The sequence below is a fragment of the Trachemys scripta genome, chromosome 22 (genome assembly GCF_013100865.1).
Source record: "Trachemys scripta elegans isolate TJP31775 chromosome 22, CAS_Tse_1.0, whole genome shotgun sequence".
In the NCBI taxonomy this organism is placed as follows: domain Eukaryota; kingdom Metazoa; phylum Chordata; order Testudines; family Emydidae; genus Trachemys; species Trachemys scripta.
In genome coordinates, this window is record NC_048319.1 from 15,956,174 (window position 1) to 15,977,190 (window position 21,017).

The 21,017-nt window shown below is 47.6% G+C and overlaps 1 protein-coding gene across 1 annotated transcript in view; it reads right to left on the reverse strand.

Annotated features, from left to right (window-relative positions):
* LONP1 (lon peptidase 1, mitochondrial) overlaps nucleotides 1-21,017 on the reverse strand; it is a gene marked incomplete in the record, with an annotated part of 47,747 nt that overhangs the window by 5,861 nt on the left and 20,869 nt on the right. The window contains 9 exon segments of the mRNA XM_034755542.1: nucleotides 2,849-3,057; nucleotides 3,806-3,971; nucleotides 4,058-4,198; nucleotides 4,527-4,643; nucleotides 5,337-5,459; nucleotides 6,457-6,544; nucleotides 10,493-10,671; nucleotides 12,998-13,136; nucleotides 18,669-18,889. Of these exon segments, the coding sequence (XP_034611433.1) occupies nucleotides 2,849-3,057; nucleotides 3,806-3,971; nucleotides 4,058-4,198; nucleotides 4,527-4,643; nucleotides 5,337-5,459; nucleotides 6,457-6,544; nucleotides 10,493-10,671; nucleotides 12,998-13,136; nucleotides 18,669-18,889 (1,383 nt within the window).

Consider the following 21,017-nt stretch of genomic DNA (forward strand, 5'->3'; position numbering starts at 1 on the left):
GAAGGGACCTCAAGAGGTCATCTAGTCCAACCCCCTGCTCAAAGCAGGACCAATTCCCAACTAAATCATCCCAGCCAGGGCTTTGTCAAGCCGGGCCTTAAAAACCTTCAAGGAAGGAGATTCCACCACCTCCCTAGGTAACGCATTCCAGTGTTTCACCACCCTCCTAGTGAAACAGTGTTTCCTAATATCCAACCTGGACCTCCCTCACTGCAACTTGAGACCATTGCTCCTTGTTCTGTCATCTGCCACCACTGAGAACAGCCAAGCTCCATCCTCTTTGGAACCCCCCTTCAGGTAGTTGAAGGCTGCTATCAAATCCCACCTCATTCTTCTCTTCTGCAGACTAAACAATCCCAGTTCCCTCAGCCTCTCCTCATAAGTCATGTGCTCCAGACCCCTAATCATTTTTGTTGCCCTCCGTTGGACTCTTTCCAGTTTTTCCACATCCTTCTTGTAGTGTGGGGCCCAAAACTGGACACAGTATTCCAGATGAGGCCTCACCAATGTCGAATGAAGGGGAACGATCACGTCCCTCGTTCTGCTGGCAATGCCCCTACTTATACAGCCCAAAATGCTGTTAGCCTTCTTGGCAACAAGAGCACACTGTTGACTCATATCCAGCTTCTCGTCCACTGTGACCCCTAGGTCCTTTTCTGCAGAACTGCTACCTAGTCATTCGGTCCCTAGTCTGTAGCAGTGCATGGGATTCTTCCGTCCTAAGTGCAGGACTCTGCACTTGTCCTTGTTGAACCTCATCAGGTTTTTTTCTGCCCAATCCTCTAATTTGTCTAGGTCCCTCTGTATCCGATCCCTACCCTCTAGTGTATCTACCACGCCTCCTAGTTTAGTGTCATCTGCAAACTTGCTGAGAGTGCAGTCCACACCATCCTCCAGATCATTAATAAAGATATTAAACAAAACCGGCCCCAGGACCGACCCTTGGGGCACTCCACTTGAAACCGGCTGCCAACTAGACATGGAGCCATTGATCACTACCCGTTGAGCCCGACGATCTAGCCAGCTTTCTATCCACCTTACAGTCCATTCATCCAGCCCATACTTCTTTAACTTGGTGGCAAGAATACTGTGGGAGACCGTATCAAAAGCTTTGCTAAAGTCAAGAAATAACACATCCACTGCTTTCCCCTCATCCACAGAGCCAGTTATCTCATCATAGAAGGCAATTAGGTTAGTCAGGCACGACTTCCCCTTCGTGAATCCATGCTGACTGTTCCTGATCACTTTCCTCTCCTCTAAATGTTTCATAATTGATTCCTTGAGGACCTGCTCCATGATTTTTCCAGGGACTGAGGTTAGGCTGACTGGCCTGTAGTTCCCCGGATCCTCCTTCTTCCCTTTTTTAAAGATGGGCACTACATTAGCCTTTTTCCAGTCATCTGGGACCTCCCCCGATCGCCATGAGTTTTCAAAAATAATGGCTAATGGCTCTGCAATCTCACCCGCCAACTCCTTTAGCACCCTCGGATGCAGCGCATTCGGCCCCATGGACTTGTGCACGTCCAGTTTTTCTAAATAGTCCCGAACCACTTCTTTCTCCACAGAGGGTTGGTCACCTTCTCCCCATGCTGTACTGCCCAGTGCAGCAATCTGGGAGCTGACCTTGTGCGTGAAGACAGAGGCAAAAAAAATCATTGAGTACATTAGCTTTTTCCACATCCTCGGTCACTAGGTTGCCTCCCTCATTCAGTAAGGGGCCCACACTTTCCTTGATTTTCTTCTTGTTGCTAACATACCTGTAGAAACCCTTCTTGTTACTCTTAACATCTCTTGCTAACTGCAACTCCAAGTGTGATTTGGCCTTCCTGATTTCACTCCTGCATGCCTGAGCAATATTTTTATACTCCTCCCTGGTCATTTGTCCAATCTTCCACTTCTTGTAAGCTTCTTTTTTGCGTTTAAGATCAGCAAGGATTTCACTGTTTAGCCAAGCTGGTCGCCTGCCATATTTACTATTCTTTCTACACATCGGGATGGTTTGTTCCTGCAACCGCAATAAGGATTCTTTAAAATACAGCCAGCTCTCCTGGACCCCTTTGCCCTTCATGTTATTCTCCCAGGGGATCCTGCCCATCTGTTCCCTGAGGGAGTCAAAGTCTGCTTTTCTGAAGTCCAGGGTCCGTATTCTGCTGCTCTCCTTTCTTCCTTGTGTCAGGATCCTGAACTCGACCATCTCATGGTCACTGCCTCCCAGGTTCCCATCCACTTTTGCTTCCCCTACTAATTCTTCCCTGTTTGTGAGCAGCAGGTCAAGAAAAGCACTTCCCCTAGTTGGTTCCTCCAGCACTTGCACCAGGAAATTGTCCCCTGCACTTTCCAAAAACTTCCTGGATTGTCTGTGCACCGCTGTATTGCTCTTCCAGCAGATATCAGGGTGATTAAAGTCTCCCATGAGAACCAGGGCCTGCGATCTAGCAACTTCTGCTAGTTGCCAGAAGAAAGCCTCGTCCACCTCATCCTCCTGGTCTGGTGGTCTATAGCAGACTCCAACCACGACATCCCCCTTGTTGCTCACACTTCTCAACTTTATCCAGAGACTCTCAGGATTTTCTGCAGTTTCATACTAGAGCTCTGAGCAGTCATACTCCTCTCTTACATACAACGCAACTCCCCCACCTTTTCTGCCCTGCCTGTCCTTCCTGAACAGTTTATATCCATCCATGACAGTACTCCAGTCATGTGAGTTATCCCACCAAGTCTCTGTTAATTTACTCAGGTATTGCTGCTGAAAGCAGGTTTTCTACACAGTGCATGCAACTGGGCTAAGAGGCTCTACCACTACATGCCAGCTCTACATGTCTAGGTCCTTATACAGCCCCCTCTTTACCTCTGGCACATGCAAGTGGATGTGGGAGGTCACCAGAAAGTCAATGGTGGGTTCCTTCTGCATCAGGAAAGCTCGCGCAAATGTATATGCTATTTTGGCGCTCTCTTTCATCACATCTCCCAGTTGGCCTGTTATTTCAAGGGACCCGTCCTTGTTTTCCTTGTCTTTGGGTCGCCGCAGGGACGTTTCAATAAATAGAGTGGAACCTCCTATGAAAAATGAACATAGGAATCTTTAGAAAGTTCAACAAGAACCAGACTAGAAGCAGCTTGCGCCCACCACTCCATATTAATTTTGGTGAATATTTTCCCCTGCACATAACCCAGAGCGCTTGGTTATCAGGAGCCCCCTCTGACAGAACACTAGTGTACAGCAGCAGTCTTTAGAGGAGGCAAGAGGGCCAGCACATGCTAAATGCACTCAAACTAGGAAGCAAGGTCTCTGGTGAAACACAGTCCATATGCCATGGTGCACCATGCTTGTGTACCTAGGTAGCACATTGTGCTGCTGGAAGATAATGGGCTCATGCATGCACGCTTACAAGTCTTTACATTCAGCATTAGTCCCTCCCACAATATGAAGCCTTGGAGAAGAAGCACACTGGCTTGAAGCCAAGAGGGGTCTGATATGAGGGAAGAAATGAGTATCAGCTTTCAGCAGAGAACAAGTCAGGAGCTCAAATAGCCACAGGAGGGAGTTTCAGTAATGCTGATAAGGCTCCCACATTGGACCAAGGGGGGACATATTACTTCCTCTCCTGCACAGCTGCTTTTAGAAAAAAGGCATGGAAACTTCAGAGGGGCAGGAATTCAGCTCCCCAGCTGCTGCTCCCCATTCAGCACCAGTAACTCTGCCTAACTGGCGAAAAGGAAGTGAGTTTCTCCTGGAAGTACGACCACCCATGACAAATGCCCACCTTGCTAATCCCCCATTGACTCTGCTGCAGCTGCATCTTACCCATAGCTGTCCAGGCCAGGCCCATCACCACGCCAGGAGGAGTGATGTCATACATCCGATCCACAGTGAAGATGGGTTTGCCAACAAAGTCCTGCAAGTTTTCAGCAGTTACCTCAACTGCCTCTGCTTCTCCACTGACAATCTTATAGGCAGATTTCCTTAATACCTGTGCAAGAGAGTGATTAGTTACTGCAGAAAGCTGCCAAGGCAGAAAGCACACAGAGGACGACTTGACATTCACAGCATCCTCACCTTCTCCACCTGCTTCTGCAGGTTCCTCACTCCACTCTCCCTGCAGTACTGCTTGATGAGAACAGTCAGCACATCTGATGAAATCTTGGTCTTGGTTTCATCCAAACCACTCAGGACACGTGCTTGAGGGACCAAGTACCTCTGAAAGAAATCAACCACCATGTGTTCCTGTTAGTCCCCACAACTGAATGCTTGGTCATCCCATTTCACCCAACTTCATTCTGCTCAATGAATGCTTTCTAGACACGCCTAGGACTTGTCTCCATTGGAAATCCAGTATTATCCAGTTGGGAGTGCAGGTCTGTTTGGACCTGTTCTACATGGCAGTGTTCCCTTGAACACCGTACCCAAGTTGACTTGTTGTGCAGAGCAGACACTCATGTTTACTCTGCTAAAATACCCTTTTCTGTCATTTGATGCAGTCTGTGCGCAGCAGCACCTAATGGTTCATTAGTGAGACAGCATTCACCTCTGCAATTGCAAGTTTCTCTTGTGCGACATATCCTGACACATTGATCATTTCCATTCTGTCCCGCAGCGGCTCTGGGATGGTGTCTGTCACATTGGCAGTACAAATAAAGAGCACCTGGATATGACAAGATAAGCCTGGTTAGGGGTTTCTCCTGGGCATACTGCTTCACTTTACTCTATCCTCGAGTTCTATCCCCCTACAGTTGGGAAGTCAGATTCCAGAGCAAGCTGTTCCCTGCCCCCAAGTCAATGAATCACACAGCATGCAGTGGGAAGTCAGAATGCTCTGATGGGAGCATGGGGAAGCGGCATTTGCCACTGTAACTAGAGAACAGGGACCCCAGCAGCAGCATGTGGAAGAAACCCAGATGAACATCCACACTGAAAGTCTCCTTTGCAGCAGTTCGGAAAGCAATTATATAGGCAGGGCACTGGCATCCTGTCGCTGAGAGCAAGCCCCGCTTTGGCCACTTAGAAGTGGAAGAGGAGGCCCCCTGCTCACTAGCTGGCAGATGATGCTATGACAGCAGTGTACAGCTGGCTCCCAGTCCAAGGCTCGGGCACTCATAGGACTGGGAGGTACCTAATTAGATGGAACATTTTCAGTACAGTGTGTATAGGTTTGGACCTACAATCAACTCCAGTTAAAAAGACTTATGTGGAACCCAGTGTCTCAATTATATCTCCCTTGGCACAGAAAGTGTGTTCTATCCTACTACCTTGTTCACTGAATCCTCAGCAGTTTTAATGGCTGGGCCGTCTCAATATATTTGTAAGCTTCCATCTTAAACACCCAATTGAACGATACCTTTGATAAATCTACAGGAACATCAAGGTAATGATCCAAGAAGTTAGAGTTCTGTTCTGGGTCCAGCAGCTCTAGAAGGGCTGAGGATGGGTCACCTTGATAGCCTCGCCCAATTTTATCCACCTACAAGTGACAGAAGAACTTAAGAAAATGTAGTAGCATGAAAAGCCTCTTATGATTCATTTTTTTTTTTTGCAAAGTTTTGAGTGCATTTGTTCTTGACGAGCAGCTGTTTCACACCCTTGCTCCACCAGACTGTGCTTCTTCACAAAGACCACCTTACTCAGGTGCACCCAGGAGGCAGCACCCTGTCCCCATGGCCTCTAGGAACTAGCATGCTTGGCAAGAAATGGGGTGGTTGTTAGTACTCACAGGAAAAGAGTTGTACAGAAGTGAGCCACGGGGGCTTCTAAAGTGTCAGGGGGAACAAAAATGTGTGGCAGCAGCACATCAAGAGTGGCCACTTACAGTAGTCCCAATTCTTTCTTTGAAAGTGGTGTCTGCTTTGATGGACTAATGCAACATCACACTGCATTAGTCATCAACTCCATTTGAAACTGTGTTAGGATCTATGATGGGTTTATCTTGACTTTATTACACTGCAACTTTATACACTGTTTGCCTTCTTGAAATATTTTTTCATGCTAGTGGAAAGTGTTGGGTTGACAACCCAGAGTCCTATAACTGCCTGTGAATCAGCATCAGCACAAATGGTGACAAGGTAAGCTTCTTACCCCTCATGCCACTGCTTTAAATCCAACCTAGAGGAATTTCCTCCTCACCCCTTAGGGCCAGAAGAAAAATTGGGGTTTTGTGCCCATTCACCCCCTTCACCACCTATGCTGAGTCTGCCACTGAGAGTGTGTGTATGTGGGTGCTGGCTGATTACACTGGGTGTTCAAGGGCAGTAGCAAGCCAGACTTTGATCTGAAAGGCCTTCGTGCAGCAATCTTAATTGACACGTGTATGATAGGAGACTAAACATTTGGGTTAACTGCCTCAGTGACTTAGGAGCGCAAACCCCATTGAAAGTCAATAGGACTGTGGAAATTTGGAAAGATTACCCTTGGAGTTTCCCTGTAGCCTGGGGAAGAGCCAGGAGAAAGATCAGATACATCACCTCATCGATCAGGATCAGAGGGTTTTCTGTCTTGGTCTTTTTTAGGCACTGGATTATTTTCCCTGGCATTGCTCCAACATACGTCCTCCTGTTTTATGAGAGACCATATGCAGGGAAGAGAGATAGGGTCGTGCACATATCAGACAACATATCATGCAATTGAGGGAACAACGTGCTTAAGAGGCAGCTCTTCATTTTTTTACCTGTGTCAAGAATATTCTCAATGACTGCTCTATAGCATCCCCATCAAAAACCCATCTCGCCTAGTTCCAACAGTGGTCAGGGCTAGATACATGTTTGGACAAATTGCCTGGACTGCAGTTTTATTTCTTAAGTTTGTTGTGAATTTTGGGACAACTGGTTTTTATTCCATTGTATTTTGTGGAGAATCTCAATGCATTTTTTATACCGGGGCAGAGAGGGCAGAGCAGGGGATTTCTTCATACCCTCAGTTGGGGGATCAACCTCCACCCCACACAGTAAGCTGGCCCTTTATGAGAGTTTGGGCTCAGTCTCATATGGCTCTAGTTTGCCTCCCAGAGAGCATGTGACCAAGAGCCAGACTTGCTGGGAATTAGACAGGGCAGCCTGTGCTCACTCTGAGCACTACTGTTTTGGGATGCTCTCCAGGGACCATGATCTGGGGAAGGCAGGATCAGTGGAGGCTTCCTGGCTGCATGTGTATACAAACAGTGAAGAAGACACCATAGGAAATGGCCCTGGGAAGCAGTGGACCAGAACAGTTTTGAGTTTGAGGATGGTGGCCCATGGTTGAGGTTAAGATTCTGTCACAGTTATTTTTAATAAGAGTCAGGGACAGGTTACAGGCAGTAAACAAAAAGTCATGGAAGTCCATGACCTGTTCCTGACTCTTACGAAAATTACCGGGCGGGGGGGGGGGGGGGGGGGGGGGGGGACAGGACACACTAATGGTCAGTGTGCTGCCAGGGGCTGACTGCCAGTAGCTGCTCCAGCCCTGCTGCCACTTCTGTGGCAGGGGTTTACCGCCACTGTTCTAAGCCCAGGGGGGCCTGACCCAACCCCAACCACTCCTTCACCCTGGGGCCGCTGCTTTGGTGGCCCTGGGGCTGACAGCTACTCCAGCCCTGCCACTGCCAAAGAAGTTACAGAGGTCGCAGAAAGTCCCAGAATCCATGACAGAATCGTACCCTTACCCATGGTTGAGGGTCCAAAGCCAGGGGGCCCACCTACAGCACCACTGAGAAAAGTGGGGCAGAAACCCTTGCAACAAAGGGAAGAACTACTATTTAGAGCTAAGCAGTGGACTCAGGTCCAGGTGCAGCTAGAGTGCTTGGGAGGGGGCAGGAGATCATTTTGTTTAGCTTGGACTTTTGTTTTAATCCCCAAAGGACTGGATGTCTCAATCTGACTACAGGGCTAAATCACATTAGAATAACTGGCTCTCTCAGCAAAAGGAGCTGGTATCCACAAAGAAGCAGAGGCCTCAAATGAGGGGTAACTGAGGCATCAATGCTGGATGGGAGAAACCACTCATGCACAGCAGGATTAAGAACCTTTGAAATATGTTTACTTCTTTCTCCCTATGTATCTTGTGGCAGGGAGTTTCACAAGCAAATTTTACTCTGCAGGAGTTGCCCTTTGTTTTGCTATTTTAAAAATGTTGTCTACATTTCACTGAGTGCCCCCAGTTCTGTATTACAGGAGAAGGGGAACACATGCCAGGCTGGCGCGCTCACTTATTGGGGGATTTGGAATCCTCTTGTTCTTCCCAAGCTGACTCGTCCGCATCTTAAAATCATTCCTTAGACAGGAGCCCTGAGCACACTAACACCAACATTCCAACACATCCGAATGGCATCACTCACCTCACCATAATTCAGTGGTGTCAGCATTTACATTGGGGAGCTTTCGAGCTCCTCTGCAAACAAGCATTTGGAGCTGAGGTCTTTGAGGTTTCATTTTAGATGTATTTCAAAATAGGTTAGCATGTTGAAAAATTGAAGTTCCTGGATTTGGATACACTTGTGAAATGGTGATGGCTTTGTGTGGTATGTTCAAATATCACGTACTAATAAATAGTACAGAAGACACGTGCGTACGTTTTTAATACAATATGGCTAGTGTCTAAGCAGTGTTAGCCAATACACACATTACGCATAGGTATTATGTGCATGGTATTAATACAATATATATTATAGGTTTTGGGAAATTACATTAACTGAATGTTCCCACAATTCTGTTCACCCCTGTTAAGTATCCCACAACACTTTGCAAAGCTGAAGTCAGCTTTGGCATTAGAAGATAGGAAGCCTGTCAAAGCCAAGATACATGAATGCTGCATCCTAGCACTGGTTGGACTGTATCTCTATACCCAACTGGTTTGGAGTGTAGTGTCCAAAACCAAGATAAGAAAAGTACAGAACAAAATAACGAGTTAAGGAATTATTATGAACTGGTGAGCTGGATTTTAGTGGCTGGTATAAACACTACTAACTGAAATGCGTATCTATGAAGCAGGGTGGGTGAGGAAATATCTTATTGGTCCAACCTCTGTTGGTGAGATATACAAGGTTTCAGAAGTTGGTCAATAAAAGATATTACCTCACCCATATATCCTTGAAGTGCACCTTCTGTGGAAGGTGAACACACTGCAAGAATTTGCTTCCCAAAAGAGGGTCTGTATGTCTCCATTTTGTATTGTTCTGCTTTGTCTTTATGCAATACATTCGGCTATGTTTCGTTACTTGGTCTTGAACATTTTTAAGAATGAACTGCAAATATAGTCAAACAAACAATCGGCTACATCCTTTAGTCAACAGCACCTTACATAGAGTAATTGGAAAGGTATTTGGGGCAAAGTTATAGAACAGCCAGAGAGGAGCAGAGAGCATGATGTACTTAAAAATATATATATAGATGTATATTTTTTTAAATTGATATTTGTTTATTTTAAAATCCTGCCCAGATCATCACTTTAATTGCTTTCCAAAGACAAATCATCTGCTATATCCATATGATCCTTCTCTTGACTATGGGCAGGGGTGGCGAGTTGTATGGGCCCGTGGTGCCTGGGCTCCAGCAATATTCAGGGCCCCGGGTCCCAGCTCCACCAGTGTTCGGGGCCAGGTCTCTCCCCCGGCCCCACTTGCCACCCCCGAGCGTCCCTGCCTGTGCCCTGGGCAGCGGGCGGCTGCCCCCTGCAGCTCCCTGCTCTGCCGGCTCCCAGCATCAACTGCAGCCACAGGGTCCTAGCACCCCCCAACCATTAGTGCCAGGTCAGGCTGACCCAGACCCTGCCCTTCTGCCTCGGACGGATGGACCCTTCCCTTTTCCGGCGGGACCCTCCACCAACACAGCCCCCCCTCCCCTCCCCCCACGCTGGGCAAGGGGCATCCCCATCTCCCACCCCCAGCGAGTCTACAGTGAGGGACAGCAGCAGGGGAGGAGGCGCACACATGATGGCAGCCCTCCCAGCACCCACCACAAGGGAGGCGAAGGGGCTTCCTGGACCTGAGAGGGGTCCTAGGAGCATGTACAGTGACAGTGGGGCGAGGTGAGTGTGCTGCTGGGGGAGAGAGGGGGGCCTCTTCCTTGGAGCTCACTGCTGCTGGTGCGGGAGGGCTGGAGGGAGTCCTCCTCTCTGGCCCCAGCTGGGGTCAGCCTGCCTGCACCCCAAACTCCTCATCCCTGGCCCTGCCCTATCCCAGAGCCTGCACCCCCAGCCCCCACACCCCAACCCTCTGCCCCTGAGCCCCCTCCTCCATTGTGAACCCTCATCACTGGCCAAAGCCCTGCAGCCTAACTCTGCCTGAGCCCCTCCTACACCCCACCCCAGAGCCCTCACCATTTTACATTATTTTTAAAAATATATATTGGCTTACAAGGCAGGTGTGTGGAGGCAGGACTTGGACCCATTCTTGGCACCACCAAAAATTATACAAACCTGTTGCCCCTGACTATGGGAATTTAAATTACATGCACATTTCATCATCAACTAGGTCACTGTAAAGGTTGATAAAAACTCGTTGGTGAGAAATTCTTGAGTTAAACTGACCTGTGCCCTTTGATTTCTGCCACATCAGTCATTCCTCCGACACTGAAGCGGAAATACTCTCGGTTTAAGGCTCTAGCGATAGAGCGGGCAATGCTGGTCTTGCCAACCCCTGGAGGGCCATAAAAACAAAGAATCTTCCCTTGGGTTGATCCTCGCAGTTGGCTGACCGCTATGAATTCCTGACCAACAGAAAATGCATTACAGTCAAATACAGTCACAGCCCCACATTCAACCAGGAGAAAAAGAACATCACAGTTACCCTGAGGAAGTTTTTCAGTAACGCAGGGCTGGAGGACTTTACCTGACACCATTTATACCCAAGGAGATAGGTAAGAAATAGCTCCTCAGATTAACCTCGAAGGAGAGGGCTGGCACATCCTCTCCTGGCCGGGGCACACCAGGCTCCCATGGGGCAACAAGCTGACATCTATATATGGAGCCCCGCAATTCCACTGTCTGCTGGGACGGAGCCGCTTCTCCCCTGTGACTTAGGAAGTGGGATTCTATGCCTCTCTCCTACCCTCGCTGATTCTTACCTGCCTCTCCCAGTCAGTGTGCACTCCGCCCCTACTGTTCAGTGTTCCTGAACTACTTCCCCATTGTTAGAGAGAGAGAGAGAGAGAGAGAGAGAAATGTCTTGCCTCTGCTGCAAAATGAAACTGGACCAATACTTGCATGTTTCAGTCTGCAGGACATAGCTCTTGTCAGTTTCACCCAGTTGCAGAAGCATGGTTCTCTGGTTCTAGCAAGTTGCTGTAATAGATGGCGGCTGCACAGAGTGTGGGCCTGTGTGTCCACAACAGGCTGAAGCAGCATGCCTCTAAGTGGTTTGAGGTTGTCTAAGCACAGGGTACCCCAGATAGTTAAGGTATATATCATTCTTGCCCTACAATTTGAACTCTGCCCTCTGAATGACACCTTAACTGCCCTGGCAGACGTGGTAACACTCTATTCTTTCCGATGAGGAGGAGCACCGTGAGGATGTAGTACAAGAAACTGTCAGACTGCGTCCTCACAAAGGCAAAAGTCTCTAAGCCTGCCCGAAATGAGAACACCAGCTGGCTGCTCCGAGCTTATGCTCAGCCACTTCAACCTGCTCTGCACAGCCCACCCCACAGTTACCCTTTGTCCTAGAGGGAGTCCTTAAGACAAGCATTCACCTGTGCCCTTCAGTGCTCTGTCATGCATGTTACCAGTGTGCTACCATGGCAAGAATAGCGACTGTGCTCCTCTGCTTGCACAATCCACATAACTCAGTGCAGAAAAAATGTGTCTGCTGTCTCTGGGCGTGGATGCACCTATCCTCATATCACAGTGTGAGCTGTGGCTACCCGATGCAAGTGGCCCCTGCACCAATCAACACAGCCACCCTAATACTGTGCAGTTTAGATGGAGTGCATGCAGATGAATGACAATGCAATTCCGTGGGACACAGTACAACACAAAAAAATGGCACATTTACATAGTTCTCTCTCATGTCTGCTTATTATAGGGCAGCCTTGCTGAAACATACTTACAATATATCCACAGCAGCTTTTTCCAGCTGTAGGAGGTAGCTAGGTGGAAGGGCAGCCTGGTGTGTACCTTAAGCTCTGTGTTTCCTGGATTTTAGAGGGTTAAATATAGATGCACTCTACATTCTGGAAGGGTATGAGGCACGGCTGGTAAACCTGAACTCTGCATTAATGACGTTTCTGGGCAGTGAATAAATGTTAATCAGGAAACTATTTCCCTATGGCGTTTTCTCATTTGCTCAGTGCCACCCAGTGGCAAAATGGTACACAGCAGTTTAAAATCAGAAGAACAATCTTTTAGGTCAGTGGTTCTCAAACTTTTCCAGTTGCCGCCACCGCCGCTCCCCACCCCCCTTACCAGTAACGGAATCCGTTTGCGCCCCCCTTCCATTACTGCACAGCCAAGGCTTCCTCAGCAGCAGAGCCGGGGCTGAAGATGGAGCTGGGGATGTGGGAGGAGCTGGTCTGGGGGTGGACAGGGGATGAGGGCAGAGCCGGAGTGAAGCTGCGACTGGGGTCGGAGTTGGTTTGGGGACGGAGACGGAGTGAGGGTGGAGCTGGGCCTCGAGATGGAGCAGGACAAGGGCCTGAATGGGGTTGGAAGCGGAGCTGGTCTGGGGGCAGATCAGGGCTGGAAGTGTGGCACTCCCTCCCCACTCCCTATGAGGACTGGCCCCGACCTGGCCACATGCCCCCCCGAACATTCCTCTGCACCCCCGCTAGGGGGATGCGCCCCACACATTGAGAACCACTGTTTTAGATGTCAATGACAATTCAATAGAGGGGGAACAAAAATCTTGGGCTCTAGTTTGAGATCACTGAACAGTAATAAGCAAACTACCCTTATACAGTCAGAGGCACTAAAATATGCCACTACCCACCCCACCAAGGCTCATGCATCTCCCCCATTAGACACATGAGGAAACAAACTGTACAGAGAGCCATGAGCCAGGCTGCACAATGCCACCTAGAATGGCATACACTGCCTTACCAGAATTCGCTTCTTGACGTCATCCATTCCATAGTGATCCTCCTCCAGAACTGCCTGAGCTCTGCTCAGCTCCAGGTTCTCCTCGCTGCATTTACCCCATGGGATGGATGTCAGCCAATCCAAGTAGTTCCGGGTAACACTGGCAGCAGCACACAATCAAAACAGTCAATATTGCAAAAACCCAACACACCAGTGAAAGAGAGTTTCATTAAGATGAGCGGGATTTAACCTGTACTCATGGGGAAAATGGATTGAATGTCCTATCAGCTTTGTCACAGGGAGAATGAGTAACTACCCCTAGGCTACTGTTGCAACATTGTTTTGAAAAATATGAACATCTCCATTTGCAGAAGGTCTTTGATATCTGGCAGGACACAAGCCCTTGGATTAGGACCTGTCTTTTCTTTGTCACTTGAAATTCTGTTCAGGTTTGGCTGAAACAAACTGTTAAAAAAAAACAAAAAACCCACACACCTCTCTTCTGTTTGCATCGTGCACAGAGATTTTGGCAGCCTCCCAAAATAACAACTGCACATGAACATTCTGAGGTTGGGCTAATGCTGCCACTGGAGCAGCAACAGAGGGCACTGTACTAGCAATACCTGGGAGGAGCTGCCAAGGCAGATTTAGAGGGAATGGGGAAAAGTTTCCAGGCTGGGCTTCCCCGACCAAGCATCCTTAGCTACTGGGGAGTCACCTCCCCCATTGCCGCCGCCCCCCCCCCCCCCCGGCTCCTGTCTCCAATGGCCCACCCCACGCCCTCTGGGATAACAGCCTTCTCCTACTGCCAGTTAATGCAGTTAGTCCTGTAGCTCCTGTGCTGCTATATGTACTGACGATTTACAGTTCAAACCTGGCTGACAATGCATGATGGGGGGTGAAAGTTGTTACAGTTGTAAGTATAAGTTTGGGTCCCCGCTTCCCCCCCAAAGAATACACACAGAGAAAATTATAAAATATATTTAAAAATACATTATTCAGATGGCAATGGCAAATTCTCGAAAGTTAGGAAACCAGATTTACTCTGGCCCCTGCAACATTAAATCTGAGCCCTTGTGGTATGCCCCATACAGTTTAACTGCATGGTCACATACTATTTTTTTTCCACAGGACCCCTGCCTCATTCAGTAAGTGGGACAGAATCACAAGAGGCAGAATTAAAATTGCACAAGCAAACGTGAGTCTGCCATTTACTAATTTTAAGGTGCTTGATTCTGCAACCTGAAGAACATTCACTGAACAGTTGTAACAGTTTATATATTAATGCTCCATATGTTTTCTTATAGGTGGGACGGGCAGCACCACCTATTAAGTTTGCCTGACCCTTCCCCCTTGCTTATAACGTTGCAAACCTTAACCTTTCGGACTGAAGTTTTACATGTCGGGTATCTGCCTCAGGATGAATTTTTGAGCCAACCGGTTCAGCCATTTCTGAGAACACACATTGTTTTATCCATGTGAAGAATTTTAGGCCTGGTCCACACTGACCCCCCACTTCGAACTAAGATACGCAACTTCAGCTACATGAATAACGTAACTGAAGTCGAAGTCCCTTAGTTCGAACTTACTGTGGGTCCAGACGCGGCAGGCAGGCTCCCCCGTCGACTCCGCGTACTCCTCTCGCGGAGCAGGAGTACCGGCGTCGACAGCAAGCACTTCCGGGATCGATTTATCGCGTCTAGACAAGACGCGATAAATCGAACCCAGAAGATCGATTGCTTACCGCCGGACCCGGAGGTAAGTATAGACGTACCCTTAGTAACCTCTTCTTTTAAAAGCTCTAGTAACCACATGCTTTGAAGCAGGGACTTGAGGGGAAAAAAAACATCACAGTTCACACGCTCAGTAGAGACTTTAGATTTTAGCAGCTAAATTCTGCAAGGATTTTTTCTGCAATGAGCATGCTCCAGGACAAGTCTGAACTGAACTTTCCCTGCAATTGCAGCGGTGGGCTGTGCCAGGTCCAGGCATCAGAGCAGAGAGCAGGGAGCCTGTCTCTCCTATCCTCTGAATGACCTTCCTGTTGGGCCTAAGCAGCATGGAGAAGCTGCCTGGTTTGTAAGCAGAGGGGTCAAGAGCTGGACCTGCACAGGAGAGGGAAAAGGAGGACTGGGAGGGGAGGGGAGACAAGATAGGGCAGACAAGGTTGGATAAGGAGTCACAATTGGTGAGGGAGGACTGGGACTTGCTGGGCAAGGAGATTAGGACTGAACCAGTGAGGTGGGGGAAAGGAAATGTGGTAGGGTGGTAAGGGAGACAGATCTAATGAGGAACTGGAGTACAAGGGTAGAACTGTAACTAGCTGGGCAAAGAGACTGGGAGAAAGATCTGGAAGGTCCAAGGGAGAAGAGATGGGACACTGAGTTTGGAGGAGGCACCTGAGAACGAGATTGGGAGCTAATGGGAAATAGGTGACTGGAGGCCAGGGTGAGGGACAGAGATCAGCTGAGAAACTGGTGGGGGATTGGGTCTGGCTAGGCAAGGAGACAGAGTGGGAGTGAGAAGACTAGGTCTTGCTGGGCAAGGAAACTGGAACTAGGATGAGAAGACAGGAGTGGGGAAGAGATAGGACTGGACAGAAGGGTTCACACCTTTGAGGGGAACTGGCAGCAGCAAAGTCTATGCCCACTAGGGCGCACACAGTACTCCAGAGCCTGGAATGGAATGCATGGTTTCTGAGTCTTGTCATTCCTCTGCTGTCAGCAAACATCTGTGAAACTAATAGTCAAAGTGTCTCTTTCCCCTCTAGAGCTGGTCCACACAGAGGATACCAGCCTACTACTCCTACTATCAGTTGCTCCATCAGCACAAGTGGAAGAGGTCTGTGTGGCAGATCTGACGGTTCCAACCCTGCTGATGACCCATGTGGGTATCAATATAATGCCACAAGATGGAATTTGTTTTTTCAGTTTACCTTTTTTAAAACTAGGAAACTGCACACAAACAGAACTATGTGAAAAGAACATTATTAAGGTTGTAAAGTCAAGCAAAGTGCGCACAGTCCAGATACCAAGATACTGGGGCTGGAAATCTAAGATGGGTTTCCAGCATGGCAAGGCAGAGAATTCTTTCTGTGCCAGCAAAAATATTTAGTATATTTTAGATGCAAAGAGATGTTGTGGCATTCACTGTGTGACAACTACACAAAATGCTGCTTTGCATTGATGGAGCCCTGGTCACAGTGAAATCCCAAAAGCTTGGGCACAGGTTGATCTATGCCAGTGTTTTCCAAATGATGGCTGCTGACTCTCCTAAGTGGCTCCTGGGCCCCTGTTGAAAGTTACCCCCACACTGAAATCTGAAATGGCACCCCAGGGAGCAGAGGAAGGGTATATGTATGTGTGCGCGCACATGAACACACACTGTATATATACACAATGGTGGGTCTCCAAAAAGACCAAATATAGTTGATGGGACCCCTTTAGTAAAAGGTGTGGAAGCACCACTATGCTCCTGAAAGCCCACATCAATGAGTAACTGATTATGTTGCAAGAGTGATTCAGCCCTTTGCAATTCCCATCCTGCCCAAGCATTTTCAATCAATTAACAAGAGTTATGTTGCAGAGCCACTGTCATGTGACAGATTAGCCTCTTGTTTCTCATGAAATCTAGAGCCCTCTTTTGAGAGCCAAAGCTGAGCTGCTTAGTGAGTGAGCATGTGAGCACTGTGTGAGCCTTGAACTGAGGAGTGGGGGATGGGACTACATAATCCTTGCTCACCCCATTAGGTTGTAAGAAATGATTTCTAGAACTCCCAAAGAAAACAGTTGAAAGTAAATTGACACAGTGAAAACAGAAATCAACGGAACAATTATTTACAGGAACTACAGTAAGTCCATAAGGGAGAGCTAAGTTACCCTTTCATTTCTGGATACTGATTCTACACAATGCAAAGAGAACAATACTATGGAGCAAGGAGAGCAATCCCCACACTGTAGGTCAGTGTTTCCCAAGCGAGGTGTCCTAACCAACCAAAGGGTTGTGGGAAGGGTCTACCACTACCACCACGAGCCCATCTCAGACCCACACCACTCATACGAACATAAGAACAGCCATATTGGGTCAGACCAAAGATCCATCTTCCGACAGTGGCCAATGCCAGGTACCCCAGAGGGAATGAACAGATCAGGTAATCATCAAGTGATCCATCCCGTTGCCCATTCCCAGCTTCTGGCAAACAGGCTAGGGGGACACCATCCCTGTCCATCCTGACTAATAGTAATTGATGGACCTATCCTCCATGAACTTATCTAGTTCTTTTTTGAACCCTGTTTTAGCCTTGGCCTTTACAACATCCTCTGGCAAACAGTTCCACAGGTTGACTGCGTTGTGTGAAAAAATACTTCCTTTTGTTTGTTTTAAATCTGCTGCCTATTAATTTCATTTGGTGACCCCTAGTTCTTGAGTTATGAGAAGGTATAAATAACACTTCCTTATTTACTTTCTCTACACCAGACATGATTTTATAGACCTCTTCATATCCCGCCTTAGTCGTCTCTTTTCCAAGCTGAAAAGTCCCAGTCTTATTAATCTCTCCTCATATGGCAGCTGTTCCATTCCCCTAATCATTTTTGTTGCCCTTTTCTGAACCTTTTCCAATTCCAATATATCTTTTTTGAGATGACGTGACTACATCCGCATGCAGTATTCCAGATGTGGGTGTACCATGGATTTATATAGAGGCAATATGATATTTTCTGTCATATTATCTATCCCTTCTTAATGATTCCCAACATTCTGTTAACTTTTTTGACTGCCGTTGCACATTTGAGTGGATGTTTTCAGAGAACTATCCACAAAGACTCCAAGATCTTTTCTTTGAGTGGTAACAGCTAATTTATACCCCATCTTTTATATGTATAGTTGGGATTACATTTTCCAATGTGTACTACTTTGCATTTATCAACATTGAATTTCATCTGCCATTTTGTTGCCCAGTCACCCAGTTTTGTGAGATCCTTTTAAGCTCTATGTATTTTGCTGCCCCAAGCACGGCAATCAGGTGGCTTTCGGCAGCATGCCTGCAGGAGGTCCACTGGTAATGCGGATTTGGTGGCATGCCTGCGGGAGGTCCCCCAATCCCACGGCTTCGGTGTATCTGCCGCCGAATTGCCGCCAAAGCCGCGGGACCGGCGGACCTCCCGCAAGCATGCCACCGAAGGCTCCCTGACTGCCGCCCCCACAGCGACTGGGGGCAGCTCACTGAAACATGGAGCAGAGTGCGATTGAGGGGAGGGGCAGCTGCCAGGTATGGTGGGGGGTGCAAGATGCTGCCAGGTGACTTGGGGTGAGTATAAGGCTGGGGGCACTATTGGATGTATAGGAAGTAATCACAACAAACGCTTCCAAAATGCATTTTTTGAAGGTTAAAATCTAAAAAGCTGTCTAAGAGCTTCCCTAGGCCGAAATGGCTGCTGGACCCCCACTGAAAGGTGTCCCCTCCCCACCACCGAAATGGCATCCCTAGGAGCAGAGGAGAAGGAAGTGGGGGGAGGGGTGCGCACACACACACTCTATGTATTGGTGAGTCACAATAAGAGACAAAAGGTAGTTGGAGGATCCCTTTGTAAGAACGTTGGGAACCACTGCTCTAGGTGCCCTGTGGCACTGCACACATTTCATATACAGCTCTAATTAATCCTCATTGCACAGAGCATTAGTGTGCACTCACTTGAATTCTGAGGAGTGATTGTCCAGCAAACCAAGTTTGTTCAGCTCTTCATCAATCACTTCCATGACATGTTTTGGCACTACCAGATCCTTGAGCCGCTCTCGGAATTTCTCCTCTATGGCATCTTTGTCCTCCTTCTCTAGGCCTAGCTCTTTCTTGATAATCTTCAGCTGCTCTTGGAGAAGATACTTGCGATGAGTCTGCTTGATCTTCTCCTCAACCTAGACACAATGTGTACGGTAACTTTAACCTGTTGCAACTAACCCCCCGGCTCCCCGACCCAACACCATACGCCTCCAACCACTTTCCAAAGAGATCTGAATGAACTGGGAATTCCCCAGCAAGAGAAGATACAAATACCCCTTGGAAACCACTTGCAGTGTAGCTCTACTCTAAGGCTCTAAGAAGTGACCAAGAGTAGCATTGTGGAGTCTCACATTTATTGCATTTCAATTATTTCTTTGTCACATGCGCTCAAGTTTACAAGTAAAGATGGCTCCAGCAACTTAACAAGGCATCATCTATTTCTCAGCTCTTGGAGCTTTGAAAGGGCCTCGGTTCTAGTTCCAATAGCTAGAACACACCCCTCTTACCCTTCTTGCATGTTTTGTAAAAGTCAGTCACATAAAACTCACTTTATCAGGAAATGGCACAAGTATTGGCTTTGCTGCTCAGGTATTAAAGATTATTATTTTTTTTTTTTTACAATAACTGGAGTCACATTGCTTTAATTTCATCTTATTTTTAAAAAGGAACATTAGGAATCATTAGGATTCCTCCCTTGAGTGTATATTATTTTTAAAAACAATTGTATTGTTTTCAGTGTGTGTACACAATTATTCATTGAAATTAAAGCCATAGAATATTTACATGTGCAATATGAAGTTTTTGTAAATTAAAAGTGACGTATACCTGTCAAAAGTATACATAAAGTACTACACTTCCTTCAATTTCTGTCCACTTTCTCATAGAATCATAGAAGATCAGGGTTGGAAGGGACCTCAAGAGGTCATCTAGTCCAACCCCCTGCTCAAAGCAGGACCAATTCCCAACTAAATCATCCCAGCCAGGGCTTTGTCAAGCCGGGTCTTAAAAACCTCCAAGGAAGGAGATTCCACCACCTCCCTAGGTAACGTATTCCAGTGCTTCACCACCCTCCTAGTGAAATAGTGTTTCCTACTATCCAACCTGGACCTCCCCCACTACAACTTGAGACCATTGCTCCTTGTTCTGTCATCTGGTACCACTGAGAACAGCCGAGCTCCATCCTCTTTGAAGCCCCCCTTCAGGTAGTTGAAGGCTGCTATCAAATCCCCCCTCATTCTTCCCTTCTGCAGACTAAACAATCCCAGTTCCCTCAGCCTCTCCTCATAAGTCATGTGCTCCAGACCCGTAATCATTTTTGTTGCCCTCCGCTGGACTCTTTCCAATTTTTCCACATCCTTCTTGTAGTGTGGGGCCCAAAACTGGACACAGTACTCCAGATGAGGCCTCACCAATGTCGAATAAAGGGGAACGATCAAGTTCCTCGATCTGCTGGCAATGCCCCTACTTATACAGCCCAAAATGCTGTTAGCCTTCTTGGCAACTGTTGACTCATATCCAGCTTCTCGTCCACTGTGACCTCTAGGTCCTTTTCTGCAGAACTGCTACCTAGTCATTCGGTCCCTAGTCTGCAGCAGTGCATAGGATTCTTCCGTCCTAAGTGCAGGACTCTGCACTTGTCCTTGTTGAACCTCATCAGGTTTTTTTTGGTCCAATCCTCTAATTTGTCTAGGTCCCTATGTATCTGATCCCTACCCTCCAGCATATCTACCACGCCTCCCAGTTTAGTATCATCTGCAAACTTGCTGAGAGTGCAGTCCACACCATCCTCCAGATCATTAATAAAGTTATTAAACAAAACTGGCCCCAGGACCGACCCTTGGGGCACTCCACTTGAAACCGGCTGCCAACTAGACATGGAGCCATTGATCACTACCCGTTGAGCCCGACGATCTAGCCAGCTTTCTATCCACCTTTTAGTCCATTCATCCAGCCCATACTTCTTTAACTTGGCGGCAAGAATACTGTGGGAGACTATCAAAAGCCTTGCTAAAGCCAAGGAATAACACATCCACTGCTTTCCCCTCATCCACAGAGCCAGTTATCTCATCATGGAAGGCAATTAGGTTAGTCAGGCACGACTTCCCCTTGGTGAATCCATGCTGACTGTTCCTGATCACTTTCCTCTCCTCTAAGTGTTTCATAATTGATTCCTTGAGGACCTGCTCCATGATTTTTCCAGGGACTGAGGGGAGGCTGACTGGCCTGTAGTTCCCCGGATCCTCCTTCTTCCCTTTTTTAAAG